The 22,545-nt window shown below is 35.6% G+C and overlaps 1 protein-coding gene across 1 annotated transcript in view; it reads right to left on the bottom strand.

The window, feature by feature from the left end:
* NUCB1 (nucleobindin 1) overlaps window positions 1-21,921 on the bottom strand; it is a gene marked incomplete at its 3' end in the record, with an annotated part of 33,654 nt that extends 11,733 nt beyond the window's left edge. Inside the window, 5 exon segments of the mRNA XM_053689950.1 lie at window positions 1,994-2,097; window positions 2,473-2,605; window positions 3,323-3,430; window positions 4,507-4,615; window positions 21,752-21,921. Coding sequence (XP_053545925.1) covers window positions 1,994-2,097; window positions 2,473-2,605; window positions 3,323-3,430; window positions 4,507-4,615; window positions 21,752-21,909 — 612 coding nt within the window.
* Window positions 21,922-22,545: the final 624 nt, after the last annotated feature.

The raw sequence follows: 22,545 nt of genomic DNA, 5'->3' as shown, positions 1-22,545 counted from the left end.
GGAAGAGAGAGCAAAAGAGAGGGGAAGAGAGAGCAAAAGAGAGGGGAAGAGAGAGCAAAAGAGAGGGGAAGAGAGAGCAAAAGAGAGGGGAAGAGAGAGCAAAAGAGAGGGGAATAGAGAGCAAAAGAGAGGGGAAGAGAGAGCAAAAGAGAGGGGAAGAGAGAGCAAAAGAGAGGGGAAGAGAGAGCAAAAGAGAGGGGAAGAGAGACCAAAAGAGAGGGGAAGAGAGAGCAAAAGAGAGGGGAAGAGAGAGCAAAAGAGAGGGGAAGAGAGAGCAAAAGAGAGGGGAAGAGAGAGCAAAAGAGGGGGGAAGAGAGAGCAAAAGAGAGGGGGGAGAGAGAGCAAAAGAGGGCGAGAGAGAGCAAAAGAGGGCGAGAGAGAGCAAAAGAGGGCGAGAGAGAGCAAAAGAGGGCGAGAGAGAGCAAAAGAGGGCGAGAGAGAGCAAAAGAGGGCGAGAGAGAGCAAAAGAGGGCGAGAGAGAGCAAAAGAGGGCGAGAGAGAGCAAAAGAGGGCGAGAGAGAGCAAAAGAGGGCGAGAGAGAGCAAAAGAGGGCGAGAGAGAGCAAAAGAGGGTGAGAGAGAGCAAAAGAGGGCGAGAGAGAGCAAAAGGGGGGAGAAAGAAAATGAGGGGGGAAGAGAGAGAGCAAGCAAAAGAGGGGAGAGAGAGCAAAAGAGGGGGGAGAGAGCGCAAAAAAGGGGAGAGATAGAGAGAGCAAAAGAGGGGGGAGAGTGCAAAATAAGGGGGAGAGAGAGAACTCAAAAGAGAGGGGGGAGAGAGAGAGCGCAAAAGAGAGGGGGGAGAGAGAGGGAGCAAGGATTGGAACCGCGGTACCTAAAAAATTGGCCCGTGTACACAGGCTTTAGGACTTGTTCATAATAAATGCCAAAAATAATCTTACACATCCCTCTGGGAGAGCACGACATTGTGAATAAATTAATTTGCCAACAAAATCAGTAGTGTTCTAGTTAAAGAAATATAAAACCCCACAATTTTCTGTCTCGATTCATACAGAGCATACTATTTTCAACAACTTTCCAATTACTAGCTAGTGAAACACATTGGGCGACAATGACAAGAGGCATATAAGTGCAGCCCCCAATCATCAGCTAGCTTCCACTAATTCATTGCTTCTCCTGTGCCTACCTAGGTATGCATTCTGATTGATACTAGATTAAGCCAAATACCACACCCTTGCTGTAAAAGTGTGTGTGTGTGGTCAAGTAGATCCTTTAGGTTACCTATATTTGTATAAATAAGTGCCTACTGGTTTGACTCCGTTCACTGCTAGAACATATGATGCCCCTCTCAAATAAAATAAGTACCAAAGAGTGAGCTCAACCCATGTACAATAGAAATGGATCCATTATACGCGTCTATGCACATATTTATAAATAGAAGCAATACCAGTGTGTATCCAGTGCAATGACAAAATAAGTAACTGCTGTCTATTTACCTGACAGCCTTTTAAATGCGGCCCTAAAATTATATGAAAAAATAACATTAAATAAAACTTCTGCTAGAGACGTTACAATTAGGTTTTATTGTTTCTATTATGCTTTTCTAAAACGTGGGATTAAATAGGTGGTTCACATCACTATATGTCTGAACAAACCCACAAAGGAACACTAAACCCAAAAATGTTCTTTCAGGATTCAGATAGAGCATCTCATTTGCATTGTTCTTTTAGTATCCTTTATTAAAAGAGCAGCTATGCACTATTGGGGGCTAAACCAATGACAAGAGGCATTCATGTGCAGCCACCAATCAGCAGCTAGCTTTCAATAATTGATTGCTGTTCCTGAGCCTACCTAGGTATGCTTTTAACTAAACATATCAAGAGAACAAAGCAAATTACATAATAGAAGTAAGTTAAAAAGTAGCTCTATCTAAATCATGAAAGAAAGAAGAAATGTCTTTCATGTCCATTTAACCAGTTACCAAATAATAATAAAAAAAAAATATATACAATTATAAACCCGTTACAATCACTTACAGCCTTAATGAGCAGTTCAAGATCCCGAGCCTCAAAGGTATGTTGATTCTGGGAGTCCAGGTGCTCAAACTGTTTCAACAAAGCCACGTGGTCAATCTGTACATCTAAAGGAGACAGAGATTCATTATGGTTACCATGGGAATAAGTCTACTGCATAACAAAACAATAGGAAGTCCAATGTTCCTTTCCTACAACAGGATATGTAAAACATTGCAATCTAATGCTAATGAAGAGCTATGGCTGTTAGACGACAAAGTCTTTCATATGCATTACGCAGTTTGAACTTTTAAGCTTTTGTTTAATTATCAATAAAATGGATAATCACACGGAAATGGTAAAACTCAGTGTGCTGTATACCTATTTGCAACAGCCCATTAATATAAAAAATCAGTATGATATTTCATTAAAATTAAGAATTACTTTTTTAGCATAATGAGTCTGTCACTGCTTTTAATGTTAGTCTATACAGATGTACTCACTTTCTTCCATGGTTGCATCCATTTTGGCTTTGATCAGCATCCGAAGCCTAGAAACTTCCTGCCTTTTCAACTCGTCCAATTTAGTCCTGACATGGTGACTAACAAAATCCAACTCCTTGCTTAATTTCCCACTCTGAGGCAAAGGAAAAAATATTCAGGACTGCGAGTAAAAGTACGTTATCCTCTTGGAAACCTATTAATTCCAGTAATTATATGCCTTAATTTATAGAATTGTGGTTCTGGTCAAAATGTATGTCTATTACTAAAATACAACATGCTATACTGGTGTAGTACCATTCAACTACCAAACGGATTATTTATTGTGCCAAATAAGGAGATTGTTAGGAAATAGAGGGGATAATCACAATCCTTTACAAAAATGTATAAAATGATTTATCTACAAAAATCCCTGTAGGCTTTGTGTTTTTCGGTTTAAAATAATTAGATAAGTTCTTCTAAAGGATTGTGATCAACCCCAGATTTAGTAGGTTTCTGCAGTGTACCAGTACCTAAAAAAAATATTTTTAATCAACCAAAACATGAATGCAACAGTAATTGTTATTAAATAAACAGAATATAGCAGAAAAGTAAAGCAGTATCAATTGTTCTGTTGGAAAAAACAAAAATGTACAAATTATTATTCCACTTTTTATTTATTGCAAAATATACATTTATATCTTTGTATTTTTTTTTTCTGTAAAGCTGCCAGCAAATAGACCATAAAATAATGAAAAAGTGTACTTTGTGTTCCACCCAGGCAAAAAATCAACATGCTGCTGTGTAACTACAAAGTACAGCATGATAAGATCTAAGCACACAACCATTAGCTAAAATACAGAATATCCCTAACCTTAATGTCATCAGCATTAGCTGCCTGAAGCTTTTCCCGGAAGTGTCCATCTGTCTCTAAGACATCGATAACCTCCCGTAGATAACGATCATAGTACAATCCAGTATCCTGTAACAAAGCAGAATAAATAAGGGAAAATGGAGGCTAATTAGTGAAGCATATACAGGTATTTCTGTGCAGGTGGTTTTTTTACCAATCAATCTGAAAGGTATAATATACATCCTTGTTTCTCAACCTGTGGTACATGTATCCCTTGGGGTACTGGAAGCTTTTGGTAAGGGGTAGTCAGCAAGTTGTCCCATTATTTTTTGCCCTCATACAGCCAAAGTAAACATACAAAGTATCAAAGAAATAAGTGTTTCTAAGTTCGACTCTAGCAACTCTAAAAAGCCAGACTCGAATTCCTTGCATGGTCAACTGCTCACTCACTGTGACTGACTCCCTTAGAATCTGGCGGGTAGTGACCATTTGACGACTGGAGTTGAGAAACATTTTTCTAGTGTTTGACAAGGAAAGGGCCAGGTAAAGTGTATAGCATTGTAAAAAAAGTGTCAAAGATATGTACCGGATATAGGGCCAAAGTTAAATATCACATGATGAAATGTACCAGGCAAAGCTACAAACAGGTTGAGAAACGCATATACCTTATACCAGGGTGTGACATTTCTCTAAAAACTAGTGATAACAACTTTTTGTATCATTTTAGATACAGTCCTAAATGAAATAATTTGCTAGCTACTATAAATAACTAAAACAAAGAAAAGTAAAAATCAATATAATATAAAATATTGCATCTTGAGCTGGCTGCTTTATATTATCACAGACAGTGTTTCATAACTATCCTTATCTATAAATGCAACTTACGGGGGGAAAAATACTGATACTGAAAATACAAAATAAAAGCTTTCACAAAATATCTTTTTTTTTTTTTTAATTTAAATTAAAAAAAAGAACAAAAACACACAAATATTTACGAGATAACAATTCTAATAAACTATGAGAACACAAACTTGATACAGAAGACGAGCGCAGGCACCACCTGTTGTCAGAAGCACTATTATCTGTCTAACACGAAAAGTTTACAGTGATCATCTAGTCACTAGGATGGCAATTTTCTATCAACCTGTTAGCTGCCCATTCTTGAACTCCAATATTTGTTCACATCTATTAGTGTAGACACTTACCGCAGTCTCCCGAGGAGGCTCAGTTTCCTTTTTTGGAGTAGGACGCTCAATGGGCACTGTCAGACCAAGCCCAAGAAAGCAAGACAGTAGTATCAAATGGATCTTCATTCTAGAGGGGAAGAAGAGAGAGACAATTGTGCTATCATATGACTATGTAAAGTTACTTTATTTGTAACAACAATAGTTTACTAAACCACAACTTATAGAAAGTAAATCTTTATACTCACTCTGAATGAGTATTTAGCATTTAAAATGTATCACATTTGACAGAGGGAAAACAAAGATCGGTAATATAAACATCAACTTAGAGAATTATCTAGCAAAATCCTGATCTATGTGTGCCTACCACAAGGAATTTGGTAAAACCAGATATTATGTTTTCCTCTAATTTCATAACACATTGTCCCATGAGCGACTGCTTTATCATGTAGCACTGCATTACCCTGGTTGGCTAAAACCCCCCAGAAGGTGTCATTAAAAATGTGTTTTTCATGATTCAGAGAGAGCCCACAATTTTAAAGCAGTTTTCCAATTTACTTCGGTTATCAAATTTGCTTCATTCTCTAGGCATTTTATGTTTAGGGAGCAATGCACTACTGAGAGCTAGCTGAACACAGGTGACCCAAAGACAATAGTCAAGTAAAGCCACTGATCAGAAGCTAGCTCCCAGTAGTGCATTGCTGCTTCTGAGCCTACCTACCTATGTATCTTTTTCAACAAAGAAAACAAAAACAAATTAGATAACAGAAGTAAATTGAAAAGTTGCTTAAAATGGCATGTTCTGTCTTAATCATGAAAGGAAAAGTTGGGTTTTTATATCCATCTAATAGGGACACATGTGTAGTGGCCATACCTCTTTTGTGCATCAATATTCACTATGGCTATTTCTAGTGATGCACCGAAATGGAAATTTTGGACCGAAACCGAATCCGAAAATTCGGGATGCACTTGGACGAAAACCGAAACAGATACCGAAAATGTATTTTTTCAAATTATTAATTTTTTTTTTTTTTAGTTTTTTTTTGCATAATTAGAGCCAATAAAAAAAAATCCCACACTTTTATTTAAAGTAACACCCTAAAATTGGACAAAAATATCTTAAAACAATAATATGCTACACAATAATTGTACCAAAAAAAAACAAAACAGGGAAACAATGCCATTTTCAGCCAAAATGTTTCTGCAACCAAAATTTGGGTGCATCCCTACTTAAAACAATTATAAATATCAATATACTGTATTATTCTTCATTTAGTTCTATGTAACAGAATCATATTTAACAGGTTTTTTTTTTACTAATTATCCAAATAGAGTATAGTCCTAGAAAACTCATTATATGCAGAACAGTAAGTCAAGTAACAAACCTAAACAGCAGGTCTAGGCTAGCATTAAATTTGAAACATGCTACACAATAATTTTACCGAAAATAACAGGCTAAAAAACCGAAATAGCCAAAAATGTCAGTGAAATGAATCAACTGAAAGACTTACCAGCGCTATCTCAAAATAAAAGTAAACCACAAACTACCTTGAAATATTCTCACAGATTTCTCTCTGAAAGGTAGTTTTTTTTTATATATAGCTGCCAGTCCAGATAATAAAACACAAATAAGTCCCTCAGGCTTATTATCAAAAATAAATACAAACAATGGCCTGGATGGCGCTTATATATAAATTTAAGTGAAATTAGGCAAATCGTATGGATAATATTAATAATGATGTTAAAATCAACGTCAAATTATATATGCATAGCCTAGATAGGTGTACATATATTTGAGCAATTAAAATATACACCTCATATGTATTATAACAGAAAAAAGTTAATATGAAAATTTAAGATGATGTAGACAGGTGTGGGATCTTCTTCTATATAACCCCCACTCAGATGTGCACTTACTTCAAAAACCCTCAATCATATGAGGTAAGGATGATTCGTGTCAGCGAAAAAGTGGCACCTCCTGGAGTATGGAAACTGGATCACCGGAGCTGTATCTCGCCCTGATGTCAGTTGTGGTAAACTCTGTATTAACACCTGGTTGTCTGTCTTGCTTTACAGCTTGTGTGCAGGTTCAGATGAAACTCCCAGTCATATATATATATATACACACACAAGGAAGAGAACCAGAAAAGCATTCATAGTGCAACACTGTATACTTTAATGATAAAATCAAATATCCTAAAAACTAGTGGAATACCACTCACATGTGTAACCCTCAATGTATGAGGTATCAAGCAAGCAAGATAAAATATATACACGGTACACTTCAATTATTATCCAGAAAGGAGGACCGCCATATAAAGATGCAATCAATACAGATAGTTCAGTTTAAAGTTCAGAGTTCAATTAAGTCCATAAATTGTTACCAGGCAGGTACAGTGCCGTAGAGTACGGGACCTTACACGTTTCGAAGGGCTGTATATAAAAAAAATCCCCTTCTTCCTCAGAGGTATAGTGTACTGCTAGAGCTCACCTTTTATGTGGTCAATAACGGCTGCAGTACACCAATCATCCTTGGTATCTAAAATGAAGTCATACCTCCGAGATACGCCAGATGCGATATCCAAAATTACAAATATAAGATGGGAGAAAGACTTCATTTGGGCCACAATAGATGTTACGGCCCTATATACCAACATCCCACATGCACAGGGAATAGAAGCAATTAGTTTTTGGCTTAGAATCCTGACAAACCTTACTTCACAATAACAACAATTTTTGCTGGAGGCTATCCAATTTATTTTGGAAAAGAACTTTTTCCTTTTCGAAAATGATTTCTATATACAGGTTGGCGGTACGGCTATGGGCACTAAGTTTGCCCCTAGCTACGCCAACCTGTATATGGGTTTCTGGGAGAATAGAAATATCTGGTCCAACAACCCCTACATTAAGAATATTGTTAAATGGGCAAGATTCATAGACGATATTGTCATGATTTGGAAAGGGGATGAAGAGGACTTAAGAGAATTTTTGAAATACATTAATATTAATGATATGAATCTAACATTTACTGAGAAATTCAACAAGGAAGAAATAGACTTCCTAGATTTGATTCTATTCCATGAAGATGATATCATTAAAACTAGACTCTTTACAAAAGAGACTGACAGTAATGGATATATCCATGCTAGCAGTAATCATCACCATACTTGGATAAAGAACATCCCGTTAGGACAATTTGAACGAATAGAGAGAAATTGTACACGCCCATGTGACTTTGAAAAAGAGTCACACAACTTAAAAAACAAATTCTTGGTAAAAGGATACAAACAGAAGTGGGTAGACTCAGCCTATGACAAAATTAAAAATAAAGATATTGAAAGTAATGTGAAAGTTGATCTTGAAGTAAAAACAAAAGAGATTGCTAAAACGAGTTTCATCTCCACATATAATGAAGGTTCGGAAGGTATAAAACAAATCCTTACGAAACATTGGCATATCCTAAAAAAGGACAATTACCTTCGAGAACAGATTGGAATAAGACCACAATGTATCTTTAGAAAAAATAGAAATTTAAAAAACATTTTTGCACTGAGTCAATTAAAAATGCCTATTAAAGATAAAAACTGGCTAAATAAAGATACCAGAGGTTTTTTATAAATGCAATAGGTTAAATTGCATTTCATGTGAGCACATGTACAATGGGAACAAACCCACTAAAATGGTAAGCTCAACTGTAAATAATAGGAAATGTGAATTGAACCATCTGGTAAACTTTAAAACAACATTTGTTGTGTATCTTCTTCAATGTGCTTGTAATCTACAATACATTGGAAGAACGACTAGACCATACAAAAAAAGATTGCATGAACATGTAACAAACATAAAAGCAGGTCTAAAGTCACATAACCTATCAGAACATAATAGGTTAATCCATAACCAGGATTCCAGTTGCTTAAAAGGAACAATTTTGGAACATGTCCATGTGGGGAACAGAGGGGGGGATAGATAAATCCTGTTGAGAAAACGTGAAACGTACTGGATCCACGCTTTTGGATCCAGGACCCCTTCTGGTTTAAACAAGGACATTGATATTGTAGCCTTTTTATAAAGATTACCCATATTGAACATGCTAAGGAAAAATATATTTTTTAAACAGGATATTAGATCTTTATGAGTGTCTCATCTCTCTCTCTTTCTTAAACTAAACTAAAATATATATATATTTTTTAAGTTTTATGTTGGTTATATAATATACCAATTTTAACTAATTTTAGGAGTTGATTACTAAATAGTCACTGTTTACTCATTTTTTTCCAAAAAATAGTTTTACAATCATTTTTAAAAAATATGTTAACCAATGACATATAATATGCAGTTTTATATTTAACCCATAGGCTTTATACACATCACCTGGGTGATCATGAAATTTTATATTCCACATATCTTGATATAAAGCCCTTTGTTATAGTAAATATACTAGATAGAGATTATATATATATATATATATATATATATATATATATATATATATATATATATATATAAATATATATATATATATATCATTTTAAATTGCGGGTCAATTTGGTTTTTACAGGAAACTTAAAACTAATCCCTCCTTTCTATACCTATCATGTATTCATATCTTGTAAAAAATATTTCTTACAGGCATATTCAAAATTTCAGGCAAAGTATGTATTTGAAGGTTTTAACTGTTTTTATAAATTAATGCACTATTTCGTAATTTTAATATTTATACTTGCTGTATATGAGATTTTATTGATTATGGCTCATAATTTTTGGATCAGGAATACCAGATACGTATAAACTGTTTGTATGCACTTAGAATTTAAAACCGAAAATACAGAGCGCCTAACATGGGAGTATATGTCCGTACTTGTAATAAGCGTCCGTAGCAACTAGTTATCTAGGTGATTTCCCCAATGGACGTGTGACGTTTTCTGACACGCTCATCACGTGGGACGCTCTGTACTTCCGGATAGACGCACAACAAGAATGATTGGTGTACCGCAGCAGTTATTGACCACATAAAAGGTGAGCTCCAGCAGTACACTATACCTCTGAGGAAGAAGGGGATTTTATTTATATACAGCCCTTCGAAACACGTAAGGTCCGGTACGCTACGGCACTGTACCTGCCTGGTAACAATTTATGGACTTAATTGAACTCTGAACTTTAAACTGAACTATCTGTATTGATTGCATCTTTATATGGCGGTCCTCCTTTCTGGATAATAATTGAAGTTACCGTGTATATATTTTATCTTGCTTGCTTAATACCTCATACATTGACGGTTACACATGTCAGTGGTATTCCACTAGTTTTTAGGATATTTGATTTTATCATTAAAGTATACAGTGTTGCACTATGAATGCTTTTCTGGTTCTCTTCCTTGTATATATATGACTGGGAGTTTCATCTGAACCTGCACACAAGCTGTAAAGCAAGACAGACAACCAGGTGTTAATACAGAGTTTACCACAACTGACATCAGGGGGAGATACAGCTCCGGTGATCCAGTTTCCATACTCCAGGAGGTGCCACTTTTTCGCTGACACGAATCATCCTTACCTCATATGATTGAGGGTTTTTGAAGTAAGTGCACATCTGAGTGGGGGTTATATAGAAGAAGATCCCACACCTGTCTACATCATCTTAAATTTTCATATGAACTTTTTTCTGTTATAATACATGAGTTGTATATTTTAATTGCTCAAATATATGTACACCTATCTAGGCTATGCATATATAATTTGAAGTTGATTTTAACATCATTATTAATATTATGCATACGATTTGCCTAATTTCACTTATATTTATATATAAGCGCCATCCAGGCCAGGTTTGTGTGTGTGTGTGTGTATGTATATATATATATATATATATATATATATATATATATATATATATATATATATATATATATATATATATATATATATATATATATATATATATATATATATATATATATATATATATATATATATATACACATACACACACTTGTGATTGGCTGATGGCTATCACATGACGCAGTGGGAGTGGAAATAGACATGTTTGAAATTTGTCAGAAAAAAAATAAATCTACTATTCATTTGAAGTTCAGACCAAGTGCTATTGCATTGTCCTGCTATCATGCATTTGTTGATTATGCAAATCTACTGTATTTACAGGTCCTTTAGAGATCACAATTAAATGTTAAAACAGGTGAACATTCCAAAATTAAATACCCACAAAGAGCAAAATATATTGCATGCAATTAATGGACACTGAACCCAAATTTTTTCTTTTGTGATTCAGATAGAGCATGAACTTTTAAGCAACTTTCTAATTTACTACTATTATTAAATTTTATTTATTCTCTTGGTATCTTTATTTGAAATGCAAGAATGTAAGTTTAGATGCTGGCCCATTTTTGGTGAACAAACTGGGTTGTCCTTGCTGATTGGTGGATGGATGAATTCATCCACCAATAAAAAAATGCTGTCCAGAGTTCTAAACAAAAAAAAAAAAAAAAAAAAAAGCTTAGCTGCCTTTTTCAAATAAAGATAGCAAGAGAACGAAGAAAAATTGATAATAGGAGTAAATTAGAAAGTTGCTTAAAATTGCATGCTCTTTGATTCCAGCCTATGTATAGCTAAGTTGGTTGATGAGTGGGCGCCAAAAATTTTAACCAAATTTAAAAAATCATCCCTAATCCCAAAGCGATCTAAAGTTGCTAGTATATGTTCATGACTAACCCGATCGAACGCTTTCTCAGCGTCGATCGATATTTCTGCTGCGTCTGGATAATTTTCGGCAGGGTACCCTCTGTATTCTTAAAATAGTCAATAAAAAACAAGAGTTGTCTAATTTTTGATGATGAACTACGATTGAGAATAAACCCCACCTGATCTTTATGGATGGTCTCTGCTAACCCCTTCTGCAATCTCTTCGCCAAAATAGAAGTGAATATTTTGTAGTCGGTATTTAGTAAAGCAATAGGTCTATAAGATTCTCTACAGCGCGGATCTTTATTAGATTTGGGTATAAGAATAGTATATGATGCTACGAAATTGGAAGGAATTTGGACATTCCAACCTAGTTATACATGGGCTGGAATCAAAGAAAATAAGATTAGAGCAAGGGCATGCGGCAAGGATGCCCGCTCTCCCCGCTATTGTTCGATTTAGCAATAGAACCTTTAGCTGCCAAAATTAGACATCAGATCGAAGGTATTAAAATCTATAAAAAAAGAGAGGTTAAGGTGGCACTTTATGCTGACAATTTATTGGTGTACATATCCACCACCTCCTCCAATATTCCAAAAGTCTTGGATATAATCAAACTATTTGGTCAATTTTCAGGATATAGAATGAACAAACTAAAATCAGAACTACTATGGCTAAGAAAAACTGATAGCTCATGTATAGATAACCCATTTAAGTTAGTCTCTAAATCTTTTAGATATTTAGGGATTTTGGTCTCTCCTGAGCCCCAAGAATGGTATACCCTGAACATTCTCCCAATTCTCACTCAAGCTATTACATACATGAGAAACTGGCAGAATTTACCTCTCTCGTTAACAGGACGTATTGCCCTTTTTAAAATGGTAATATTACCCAAGATCTGTTACATACTCCAAAATCTCCCTCTACTATTAAAATCTTATGACATTAAAACATTTAATACTGCGTTTCGTTGCTTTATATGGCAATCAAAAAAAACCTAGAATATCGCTTCAGAGATTATATCTTCCAAAGCAGTTTGCTGGAATGGCCTTCCCAGACATACAACTATATAATTTAGTCTTTTTAGGACGTATAGCAGTAGACTGGGTGGCGGAGTCTGACGATTTTACAGATAATGGGCTCGAGGCCAGTATGACATACCCCTTGTTGCCGGCTTCTTTGCTACATGTCCCCCTTCACTTAATTCCGAAGCAAGTGAAAGGTCTCAAAACAATATATACGATAATTCAGGCATGGTGCAAGATCGGAACACGAGTCGGAATAAACACTAATATACCCAGATTTCAAACTTTCTTAGGAAATCCGGAATATCAAGAAGGAACACAAACTGTATTATTGAAGAATTGTCACGGACAGGGGCTCTACCTGGTTTCACAGTTGTTCAAGTTAGAGTCAGGAATTATTAAATCATTTGAAGAACTAAAACATGAGTTTAATCTTAGTAGTCAAGATTTCTTTGCTTACCTGCAAGCTAGACATTATACCACACAGCTAGTTACTAAAATTAAATGGAAATGGTTGTGGGGAAAACTGGAGAACTGGCCTGCTTTGAATAAGGCTGGCTATTTTTCCGTTTCTCCCTGGTATACTTATCTCAATTCACATAAGGGTATCTCTAATCTAGAGAAATTAGCTCAGAAATGGACAAATCTTATCTTCATTAATATCGATAAGGAGTTACAAATTGCGCGTTCTGTGTCATTACTCTGCGGGTCTACTATGGCCGAGACATGGAGAGAATCTCATATAAAACTTATATATCAAACATACTACACACCAGATAGAGGTTACAGATGGTATAACACTAATTTTAACAAATGTCCAAAATGCGGCTTATCTGCTGTAGACTTAATACACATGATCTGGGCTTGTCCTAGACTTAAAGGGACAATATACACTCATTTTCATATAACTGCATGTAATAGACACTACTATAAAGAATAAGATGCACAGATACAGATATAAAAATCCAGTATAAAATGGTTTAAAAACGTACTTAGAAGCTTTCAGTTTAGCTCTGTTGAAAAGACCACTGCAAGTGGGAAATAAGACACTCCCCCTTCTTTTGCATATGAAAAGACCCTTTACACAAACAGGAGCAAGCTGGAGAAGGTAGCTGACGGTATTCAAATAAAACTTTGGGGCTTGGTTAGGAGTCTGAAAATCAGAGCAATGTTATTTAAAAATAAGCAAAATTATACATTAAAAAATATATTTGTGGGCTTTATAAATAGATCATCTACAAAACATTTATGCAAAGAAAAAATGAGTGTATAATGGCCCTTTAAGCAATTTTGGCATAAACTAAATCTGGCTCCTTAACGTGTTGAAAGTAATTCCCTGCAAACTCGAGTTGTTAATCATTATTTTCCTGTCAAGTAACAATAGGGACTTTACAGATTCTAAAATAGTGAACTTAGTCATTCTGGCAGCTAGGAACCTGATTTTTAAAAAATGGAAGAGTAAATTTATACCCACAATTATTGAAGTAAAGAATTACCTCAAAAAACAGTACCGAGTAGAACAACTAGCTACAGATCTAAATTCAGAGCAAGAAATAATATTTTTCCTAACAAATGGGCAAAATTTATCAATATATTCTCGCCGGCCGAAATTGATTTTCTGATCTTTCCATTTAGAAACTCAGAAATAGTATTACTGGGTACTTGGTAATGTGAAAGAGGACTTCATTCACATATATATCCTATATTCAGAGGGAGAGGAGGGGAGAGAGGTGAGGGGGGGTAGGAGATGGGGAATTTATTTATTATTATTTTTTTTCTCTTTCCTCTTCTATTCTCATAGAGCTATTAGTGGTTCGGTAATAACTAGTTTAAATTACAGGCCCCCTAGGTTTTTTTAAGTATATAACCACCCAACACCTGCAGTTAGTTAGGGAAAGGTGATGATATTTAAAAATAGTTTTTCATATGATATATCTCATGTTGATGCGGAGAACAGCAGGTTTTGTCCCGATATTCTTTTTGACTCGAATATATTCAATGTGGGCACAAAAACTGAATTTTTGTTTGTGAGAATGCCCCATTAAGAGTAAAACACTGTAAGTAAGTAAGGTAGTTACCAATATTTCTTTCTGGTTTAGCTGGCCCGGTAGTGGCCTCAATATTAATTATTTGTATAAATGTATAAAAGGAGGATTCCACTCTGTTAAATTTGACTGAACTCTTAGGTTATATTTTTTCATTTTTGTATTGATAATACACTGTTATACAATTTCATTGTGATTTTATACGTTGGTAAGATGTCAAACTGATTCTTTTTTCTAGTCTCATATTGTTTCATTCCTCAAAAAGAGTATTTTAAAAAAAAAATTGCATGCTCTATCTGAATCAGGAAAGTTCAGTGTCCCTTTAACCAATTGAGTGCTAATGACGGCTCTGAGCTGTCACAAATTGTCTCAGTCAGGTGCTAATGATGGCTCAGAGCCATCAATAGCACTCTCCCACTTTGAGGGAGATCTGGGGTCTTCCACCGGCTCCTAAACCGGCGATCTGGCCAGCATAGTGACAGGCATCTCCGGGGCTTAACGTTATGCGCAGTGACGTCACGCACAATAACGTGATAACGTCACCGTGCAACTTTATTTATACTTAACAATGTTAAGTATAGGAGCAGGGGGATGCTGCTTAGAAGACTGTATCTCAGGCATCTAAGCAACTACAGACCCCCAAGACCCACTGTTGGAAAGGTAATCGTCTAACCTTTCCAACAGTGTAAGTCTTGGGGGTCGGGGAAAAAAAAAAAAGTTTAAAATGTTTTTCCAAAAAAATAAAAAACCCAACCCCTTTAAAAATCTTAGCACCCAGGTAGCAAAAATGCTTAGCACTCAAAGGGTTAAGATAAGTTTTTGTCACTGAATGATATATATATATATATATATATATATATATATATATATATATATATATATATATATATATATAAATATATTTAATGTTTGCAAAATATAAAATAAACAAATTTACAAATAAAACAAGACAAAAGGGCGTGACCCAGAAACGCGTGGTGATAACGAACAAACACAGGTCTGGCCAGGCAAGTGTTCTACAACATTCGCTCTCAATGTTTTTTTTTTACAAGTTTTGTCTTGTTCTATTTGTAAAATTTGCTGATTTTATATTTTGCAAACATTTTGTTCACCTGTTTAACAGGAATATTGTGAAAAAGTGGGGTTGACTGAACGGCGATATTCAGTATACACTGTAGCTGGTGTGTATATATATATATATATATATATATCCCCTATAATGTATTTTTACATTTATTTAGTAAAATTTGATTTAAAGCCTATAGATGGTTGCTTGATCATCGCAGTGAAGATTATGCACTGCTGCACAGTTTATAAACCAAGCGTTCTTTGCACTCACTTTGCTACATCTGTAACATATTATTAGCAGTTATTGTAAGATTTTATTGTTACTTTTGCAAGAACATTTGATGTGCATTGTTTTTCTATTGAGATTTTATGAAAATAAATAATCTTTTTGCAAAATTATATATTTTTTAATATTTGAATCATTTGTGAGTTATTACATTTCTTTTGTCTTGAGCATCTTACAAACAAACGGCTAGATTACGAGTTTTTGTCGGTAATGGTGCGCGGTGAGCAAAATTTAGCTCCAAATTTCACCTCAATACCAGCGCTGCTTAAGACAGCGGTAAGCTGGTTAAACGTGCTCTGAGCTGGCTGAAAAAAAAACCTAACACCTGCAAAAAAGCAGCGTTAAGCTCCTAACGCAGCCCCATTGTTTCCTATGGGAAAATACATTTTACGTCTACACCCAACACCCTAACATGAGCCCCGAGTCTAAACACCCCTAATCTTACACTTATTAACCCCTAATCTTCCTTCCCCGACATAGTCGCCACCTGCATTATATTATTAACCTCTAATCTGCCGCTCCGGACACCGCCGCCACCTACATTATACCTATGAACCCCTAATCTGCTGACCCCAACATCGCCGTACCCTACATTATATTTATTGTCTCCTACTCTGCCACCCCCAACGTCGCCGCCACTATAATAAAGTTATTAACCCCTAAACCTAAGTCTAACCCTAACACCCCACCCTAATTTAAATAATCTTAATAAAATTACTACAATTAAATAAATGAATCCTATTTAAAACTAAATACTTACCTATAAAATAAACCCTAAGATAGCTACAATATAACTAATAGTTACATTTGTATCTAGCTTAGGGTTTATTTTTATTTTACAGGCAAGTTTGTATTTATTTTAACTACCTAGCTAAAATAAGTACAAATTTACCTGTAAAATAAAACCTAACCTAAGTTACAATTACACCTAACACTACACTATAATTAAAATTAAATCCCTAAACTAAATACAAATAAATAAAATAAACTAATGTACAAAAAAAACACACACTAAATCAGCCAATTTTCCTACCTTAATTCCGATTGGCTGATAGAATTCTATCAGCCAATCCGAATTGAAGGGACGCCATCTTGGATGACGTCATTTAAAGGAACCTTCATTCTTCAGTTGGACTTTGTTTGAAGAGGATGCTCCACGTCGGCTGGATTGAAGATGGACCGCTCCGCTCCAGATGGATGAAGATAGAAGATGCCGCCTGGATGAAGACTTCTGGCCGTCTGGAGGTCCTCTTCTGCCCGGATCGGATGAAGACTTCTGCCCGTCTGGAGGATCACTTGTGCCCGGTTGGGTGAAGACGTTTTAAGGTAGGGTGATCTTCAAGGGGGTAGTGTAAGGTTTTATTAAGGGGGGGATTGGATGGGTTTTAGAGTAGGGTTGGGTGTGTGGGGTATTGTATTTTTTTTCAGGTAAAAGAGCTGATTACTTTGGGGCAATGCCCCGCAAAAGGCCCTTTTAAGGGCTATTTGTAATTTAGTATAGGGTAGGGATTTTTTTTATTTTGGGGGGCTTTTTTATTTTATTAGGGGGATTAGATTAGGTGTAATTAGTTTAAAATTCTTGTAATTATTTTATTATTTTCTGTAATTTAGTTTTTTTTCATACTTTAGTTTATTTAATTGTAATTAATTGTAGTTAGTTTAGGTAATTAATTTATTTATAGTGTAGTGTTAGGTGTAATTGTAACTTAGGTTAGGGTTTATTTTACAGGTAAATTTGTATTTATTTTACCTAGGTAGTTATTAAATAGTTAATAACTATTTAATAAACTATTGTACCTAGTTAAAATAAATACAAAGTTGCCTGTAAAATAAAAATAAACCCCAAGATAGCTACAATTTAACTATTAGTTATATTGTAGCTAGCTTAGGGTTTATTTTATAGGTAAGTACATTTAGTTTTAAATATGAATAATTTATTTAACTGTAGTAATTTTATTTTGTTTTATTTAAATAATATTTAAAGTTAGGGGGTGTTAGGTTTAGGGTTAGACTTAGGTTTAGGGTTAATACATTTAATATAGTATCGGCGGCAGATTAGGGGTTAATAAATGTAGGTAGGTGTCGGCGATGTTAGGGACGGCAGATTAGGGGTTAATAAAAATTTAACTAGTGTTTGCGAGGCGGGATTGTGGCGGTTTAGGGGTTAATATATTTATTACAGTGGCGGCGATGTCCGGTCGGCAGATTAGGGGTTAAAAACTTTATTTAAGTGTTTGCGATGTGGGGGGGGGCCTCGGTTTAGGGGTTAATAAGTAGTTTATGGGTGTTAGTGTACTTTTTATAACTTTAGTTAAGAGTTTTATGTTACGGTGTTAGCCCATAAAACTCTTAACTACTGACTTTTAAATGCATTAGGAGTCTTGACAGGAGAGGGTGTACTGCTCACTTTTTCCAAGACTCATAATACCGGCGTTAGGAAAATCCCATTGAAAAGATAGGATATGCAATTGACGCAAGTGGATTTGCGGTATGCTCGAGTCGCGGAAAAAAAGTGTGCGGTACACCTGTACCTGCCAGACTCGTAATACCAGCGGGCGTTAAAAAGCAGCGTTGGGACCCCCTCAACGCTGCTTTTTAAGGCTAACGCAAGACTCGTAATCTAGGCGAAAGAGTCCAAAAAGACAGAAATATTGAACATTCTTACCCATTATAAAAAGAAAAAGGGGTTTGAAAGTAAATTTTTATATGGGTTATTCCATTGTGTGAATTATCATCTATCATCTCGCAGTCAGTTCATGAAAGGATAAGATGACATCAAATAGTTGTCCACGTTTGAGCTTGGTACACCTTTTATAATTTATATTTTTAGTATTACATCTTTTTCAACATATTCAAAAACATCATATAAATATCATACACAAATTACATTTTAAAATGACTTATATTGCTGGAAAAACAAGTGGGGGAGGAGAGAAAAGATAGAGGGGAGAAAAAATAAAACCCCACATCAAGGGGTATAAAGGAGACATATTGATTGTAGTTTAGGCTAAAGTATCCATGAGGATCCAGTTAATTTGTTAACTAGATGGCAAGACATTATTCTCAAATTGTATTAAGCAGTCCCATATTTTCCAGTAGCGTTACATATTGTCTGTCACATTGAAAAGGCCTTTTTTTTCATCTTTGCCAAATAATCTATCATCTGGGAAATTTTGAATAGGATTGGGGCCTCTGTTTGTTTCTAGCTACGAGCAATACACATTTTGGCTGCTAAGAGGATGGCCAGCAGTAAGGATTTTTGGGGTTTTGAGATGGTTTCAGCTCCAACACGTAGGGGCGCTAGCGTAGGAGAAGGGGCTACCAAGGACCAATAGATCAGAGCATAGTTGGAAAATCTGTCCCCACATGGGGGATGTTTTTGGGCACAACCACCAGATATGGATATCTCAACCCTCACGCCCACATTGTCTCCAGCATTGGGTAATTTAATCAGGGAATATTTTGGTCAATTTTGTGGGGGTCATGTACCATTTTAGAAGAAGTTTAAAGTATGTTTCTAGGTAAGAGATGCAATATATGACCTTTTTAGTTATTATGATAGCCTTCCCTAATTCCCTAGCCAAATTCCTTGTGTTAAAGGGACAGTCTAGGCCAAAATAAACTTTAATGATTCAGATAGAGCATGTAATTTTAAACAATTTTCCAATTTACTTTTAGCACCAATTTTGCTTTGTTCTCTTGGTATTCTTTGTTGAAAGCTTAACCTAGGAGGTTCATATGCTAATTTCTTAGACCTTGAAGGCCACCTCTTTTCAGAATGCATTTTAACAGTTTTTCACCACTAGAGGTTGTTACTTCACGTATTTCATATATATAAAACTGCTTGTGCACGTGAAGTTATCTGGGAGCAGGCACTGATTGGCTAAACTGCAAGTCTGTCAAAAGAACTGAAATAAAAGGGGCAGTTTGCAGAGGCTTAGATACAAGATAATCACAGAGGTTAAAAGTATATTATTATAACTGTGTTGGTTATGCAAAACTGGGGAATGGGTAATAAAGGGATTAACTATATTTTGAAACAAAAATTCTGGTGTAGACTGTCCCTTTAAGTTCTCTTTCCCAAGCTTTTATCTGCCACGATATAGTGTCGCAGTAGTCTTGGAGTAGAGAAGCGTGGTTAGATGTTACTGGCTTAATCAGTCTCACTCCTGCCCACCATCTCCTCTCCCAGTTGCTACTGTTTCGTAAATGTGTTTTAGGAAATCCTCATGCTGTACACATACTGAGTACCCTATGGCTCTCAAAAAGCAGCCATCTAGGTGCTCCATCTACCTGCTCTACTATTTGTTGAGAGTTGTCTTGGTAATATAAGTCTTCCACTACCGTGTAGTTCCATTTAAGCTAGTCTAAGTCATGTATGTTTGGAAGTCCTTCAAAAAGACCTCTCAAGCCGTGTATTGGAGACGGTTGTGGTACGATCTCTTTATGATGTTTGAGTGCCAAACTCGACAGTTGTCTAGAATAATGTCACTAGATAGATGCAGATCAGCTAGTCTATACTTGGGGATCCATATCAGGTCCTTTAATGTTAAGCCCTGGGAGAGTAGGGCTGTTTCTAGTTGACACAAACTCTGAGTCTCTGTGTTATTGCCCCAAGCTGCTATATGTGTTAATCTCATAGCATCATGGTATAGAAAACTGTTTGGAAATGCTATTCCTCCCATATCATATGGCTGAATATTTGAATTATTTAACTGAAACTAGCGCTTTTTTTTCTCTCCTTCAAAAAAAAATAAAAAAAATTATATATATATATATATATATATATATATATATATATATATATATATATACATACATATACATACATATACACACACACATACAGGTAAACTCAGGAGTTTACTAATCAGTGAAATAGGTTATTAGTCTTACAACTACACTAGGAAAGTTCCTGTTTCCTACATACTGGGGATGTTTCCTAGATTATATTATATTTAAAAAAAAAAATTGGGGGGGGGATGTGCTTTGCCAATAATTTTAAAAACAAGAAGGCAAAACATTTATTTTTACTAAATCTTTGACAAACAAGCACCCATGCTATACACCACAACTGAAGCTCACCCAGTTTTTAAAAGGAAGAATGAATCATGTTTAATTAACTAGACTGGGAAATGAGGCAACATAACAGATAACCACAAACACATAGTCTCTCTGGCATAGAACTTAAAGGGACAGTATACACCAATTTTCATTTAACTGCATGTATTAGATACTATTATAAAGAATAATATGCACAGTTACTAATATAAAAATCCAGTATAAAACCTTTTAAAAACTTAGAAGCTCGGTCGATGGGGTTAGGGAAACCCACTGAAAGGGGTTGAGAGCAGACCCCCCCCTGCATATGAAAAGACTCATTATAAAAACAGAAGCATTCTTTAGTCTGTATACATTAGTATACATTTAAAACATTGGGGCTCGGTCAGGAGTATGAAAATCAGCACAATTTTTAAAAAAAATAAGCAAAACTATGCATTTTTACAAAAAACATTATCAGATGGGCTATATAAATGGATCATCTACATAAAATGTATGCAAAGAAAAATCTAGAATACACTATCTCTTTAAATAGACAAACATTGAGATTTACTCTATTGAATCTGCAATTCATATCAGGATCATATTCACTATTTTTTTTAAAGAGCTCCATCAGACATTAGGTATCTAGTTTCATAGCTCATCAGGAATTGCTGCACAAATTCGTGTCTTTGGAGCTTGCTACATTTTAGCGAATAGATGAAACTGTAAAGTGCCTACAAACTATAAGAAATTTAAACAAGGAACATTTAAAAAGGTTATAAACAGCAATTGGCTGCCAGAGTTCTGCAAATCACTGTAACCCAGATAGATACAGGATTGCAGATCTGTAAACATCTGACTGCTACCCGCTTGAGCCATCTATAGCGTCCAACGTATGTGTCAGTAACCAGACATTTCACTGAGCACCAATCAGTAGCACAACGATACAGCCTCTATTCCCCATAACCAAACTGACTACTTATCCCTCTGCTCACCCTACATCACTGCTATAAACATACCTTGGTGCTGCCCTGACGCACTTATTAATTAGCGTCCCCTGCTCTTACTATTACATCACAAATGCCAAACACCGTCATCACTTACCTGTTACCTCTCGTTTTCTTTATATGAATGAATTGAAACACAGCATTGGTTTCATTAGATTCCACGACACCCTTCCGCCTCGTGACGTCACCCCAGTCACAAGAACACCTATCAATGCAGTCGCAGTACTCTGACGTAAGGGTAGCTGACGTATCCATAGTAACAGATTGCCGGGACCCTACGTGCTTGGTCACGCACTGCGAAGTCATATTTGATGTGGTATCCCCTGTCATGATTCAGGCTCAGCTTGTCAACGATTGAACGCAGTATACTAGTGTTTTGCCATATTAGTAGCCAGGGTTATGTAACTGCACAGTTAAAATCATGTTTTTTGTGTCATTTATTTAACTTGTCATGATGCCCGACATGTTTATAACGGAGCATACCCTGTCCATTGTCGTTAGTTTCTAGTAAAAAGGGCCTGTACTACTTCTTTTAAAGGACATTTGTTATCCATCATTGCTTACATTTTATGAAAATAAGAGCCCAAACTTGTGGGATTTTTAGCTTTAGGCTAATCTCAGAAATCAACCATTTATAGACCATATGTGATTTATACATCAGAGACCAGCCCAGGTTCCACTATTCCTGGACTAGTAAAAATTGCAGTGCAGGAGTAAGACATGCTTTTCCCATTTTTAATATAGTGGACTAGTAGATTTATTCCCCTGACTAGTAAACCAGTGCTATTTTACCACACACACATACACATATTGCGGTCACCTTACAGCTAAGAGGTTAACCCTTTTGTGCAGGGGTTAACATGTCTACATCGGAACAACTGTTCTGATGTA

The sequence above is a fragment of the Bombina bombina genome, chromosome 8 (assembly GCF_027579735.1).
Source record: "Bombina bombina isolate aBomBom1 chromosome 8, aBomBom1.pri, whole genome shotgun sequence".
Taxonomy (NCBI): Eukaryota; Metazoa; Chordata; class Amphibia; order Anura; family Bombinatoridae; genus Bombina; species Bombina bombina.
This window is presented reverse-complemented; position numbering and strand designations above follow the sequence as displayed.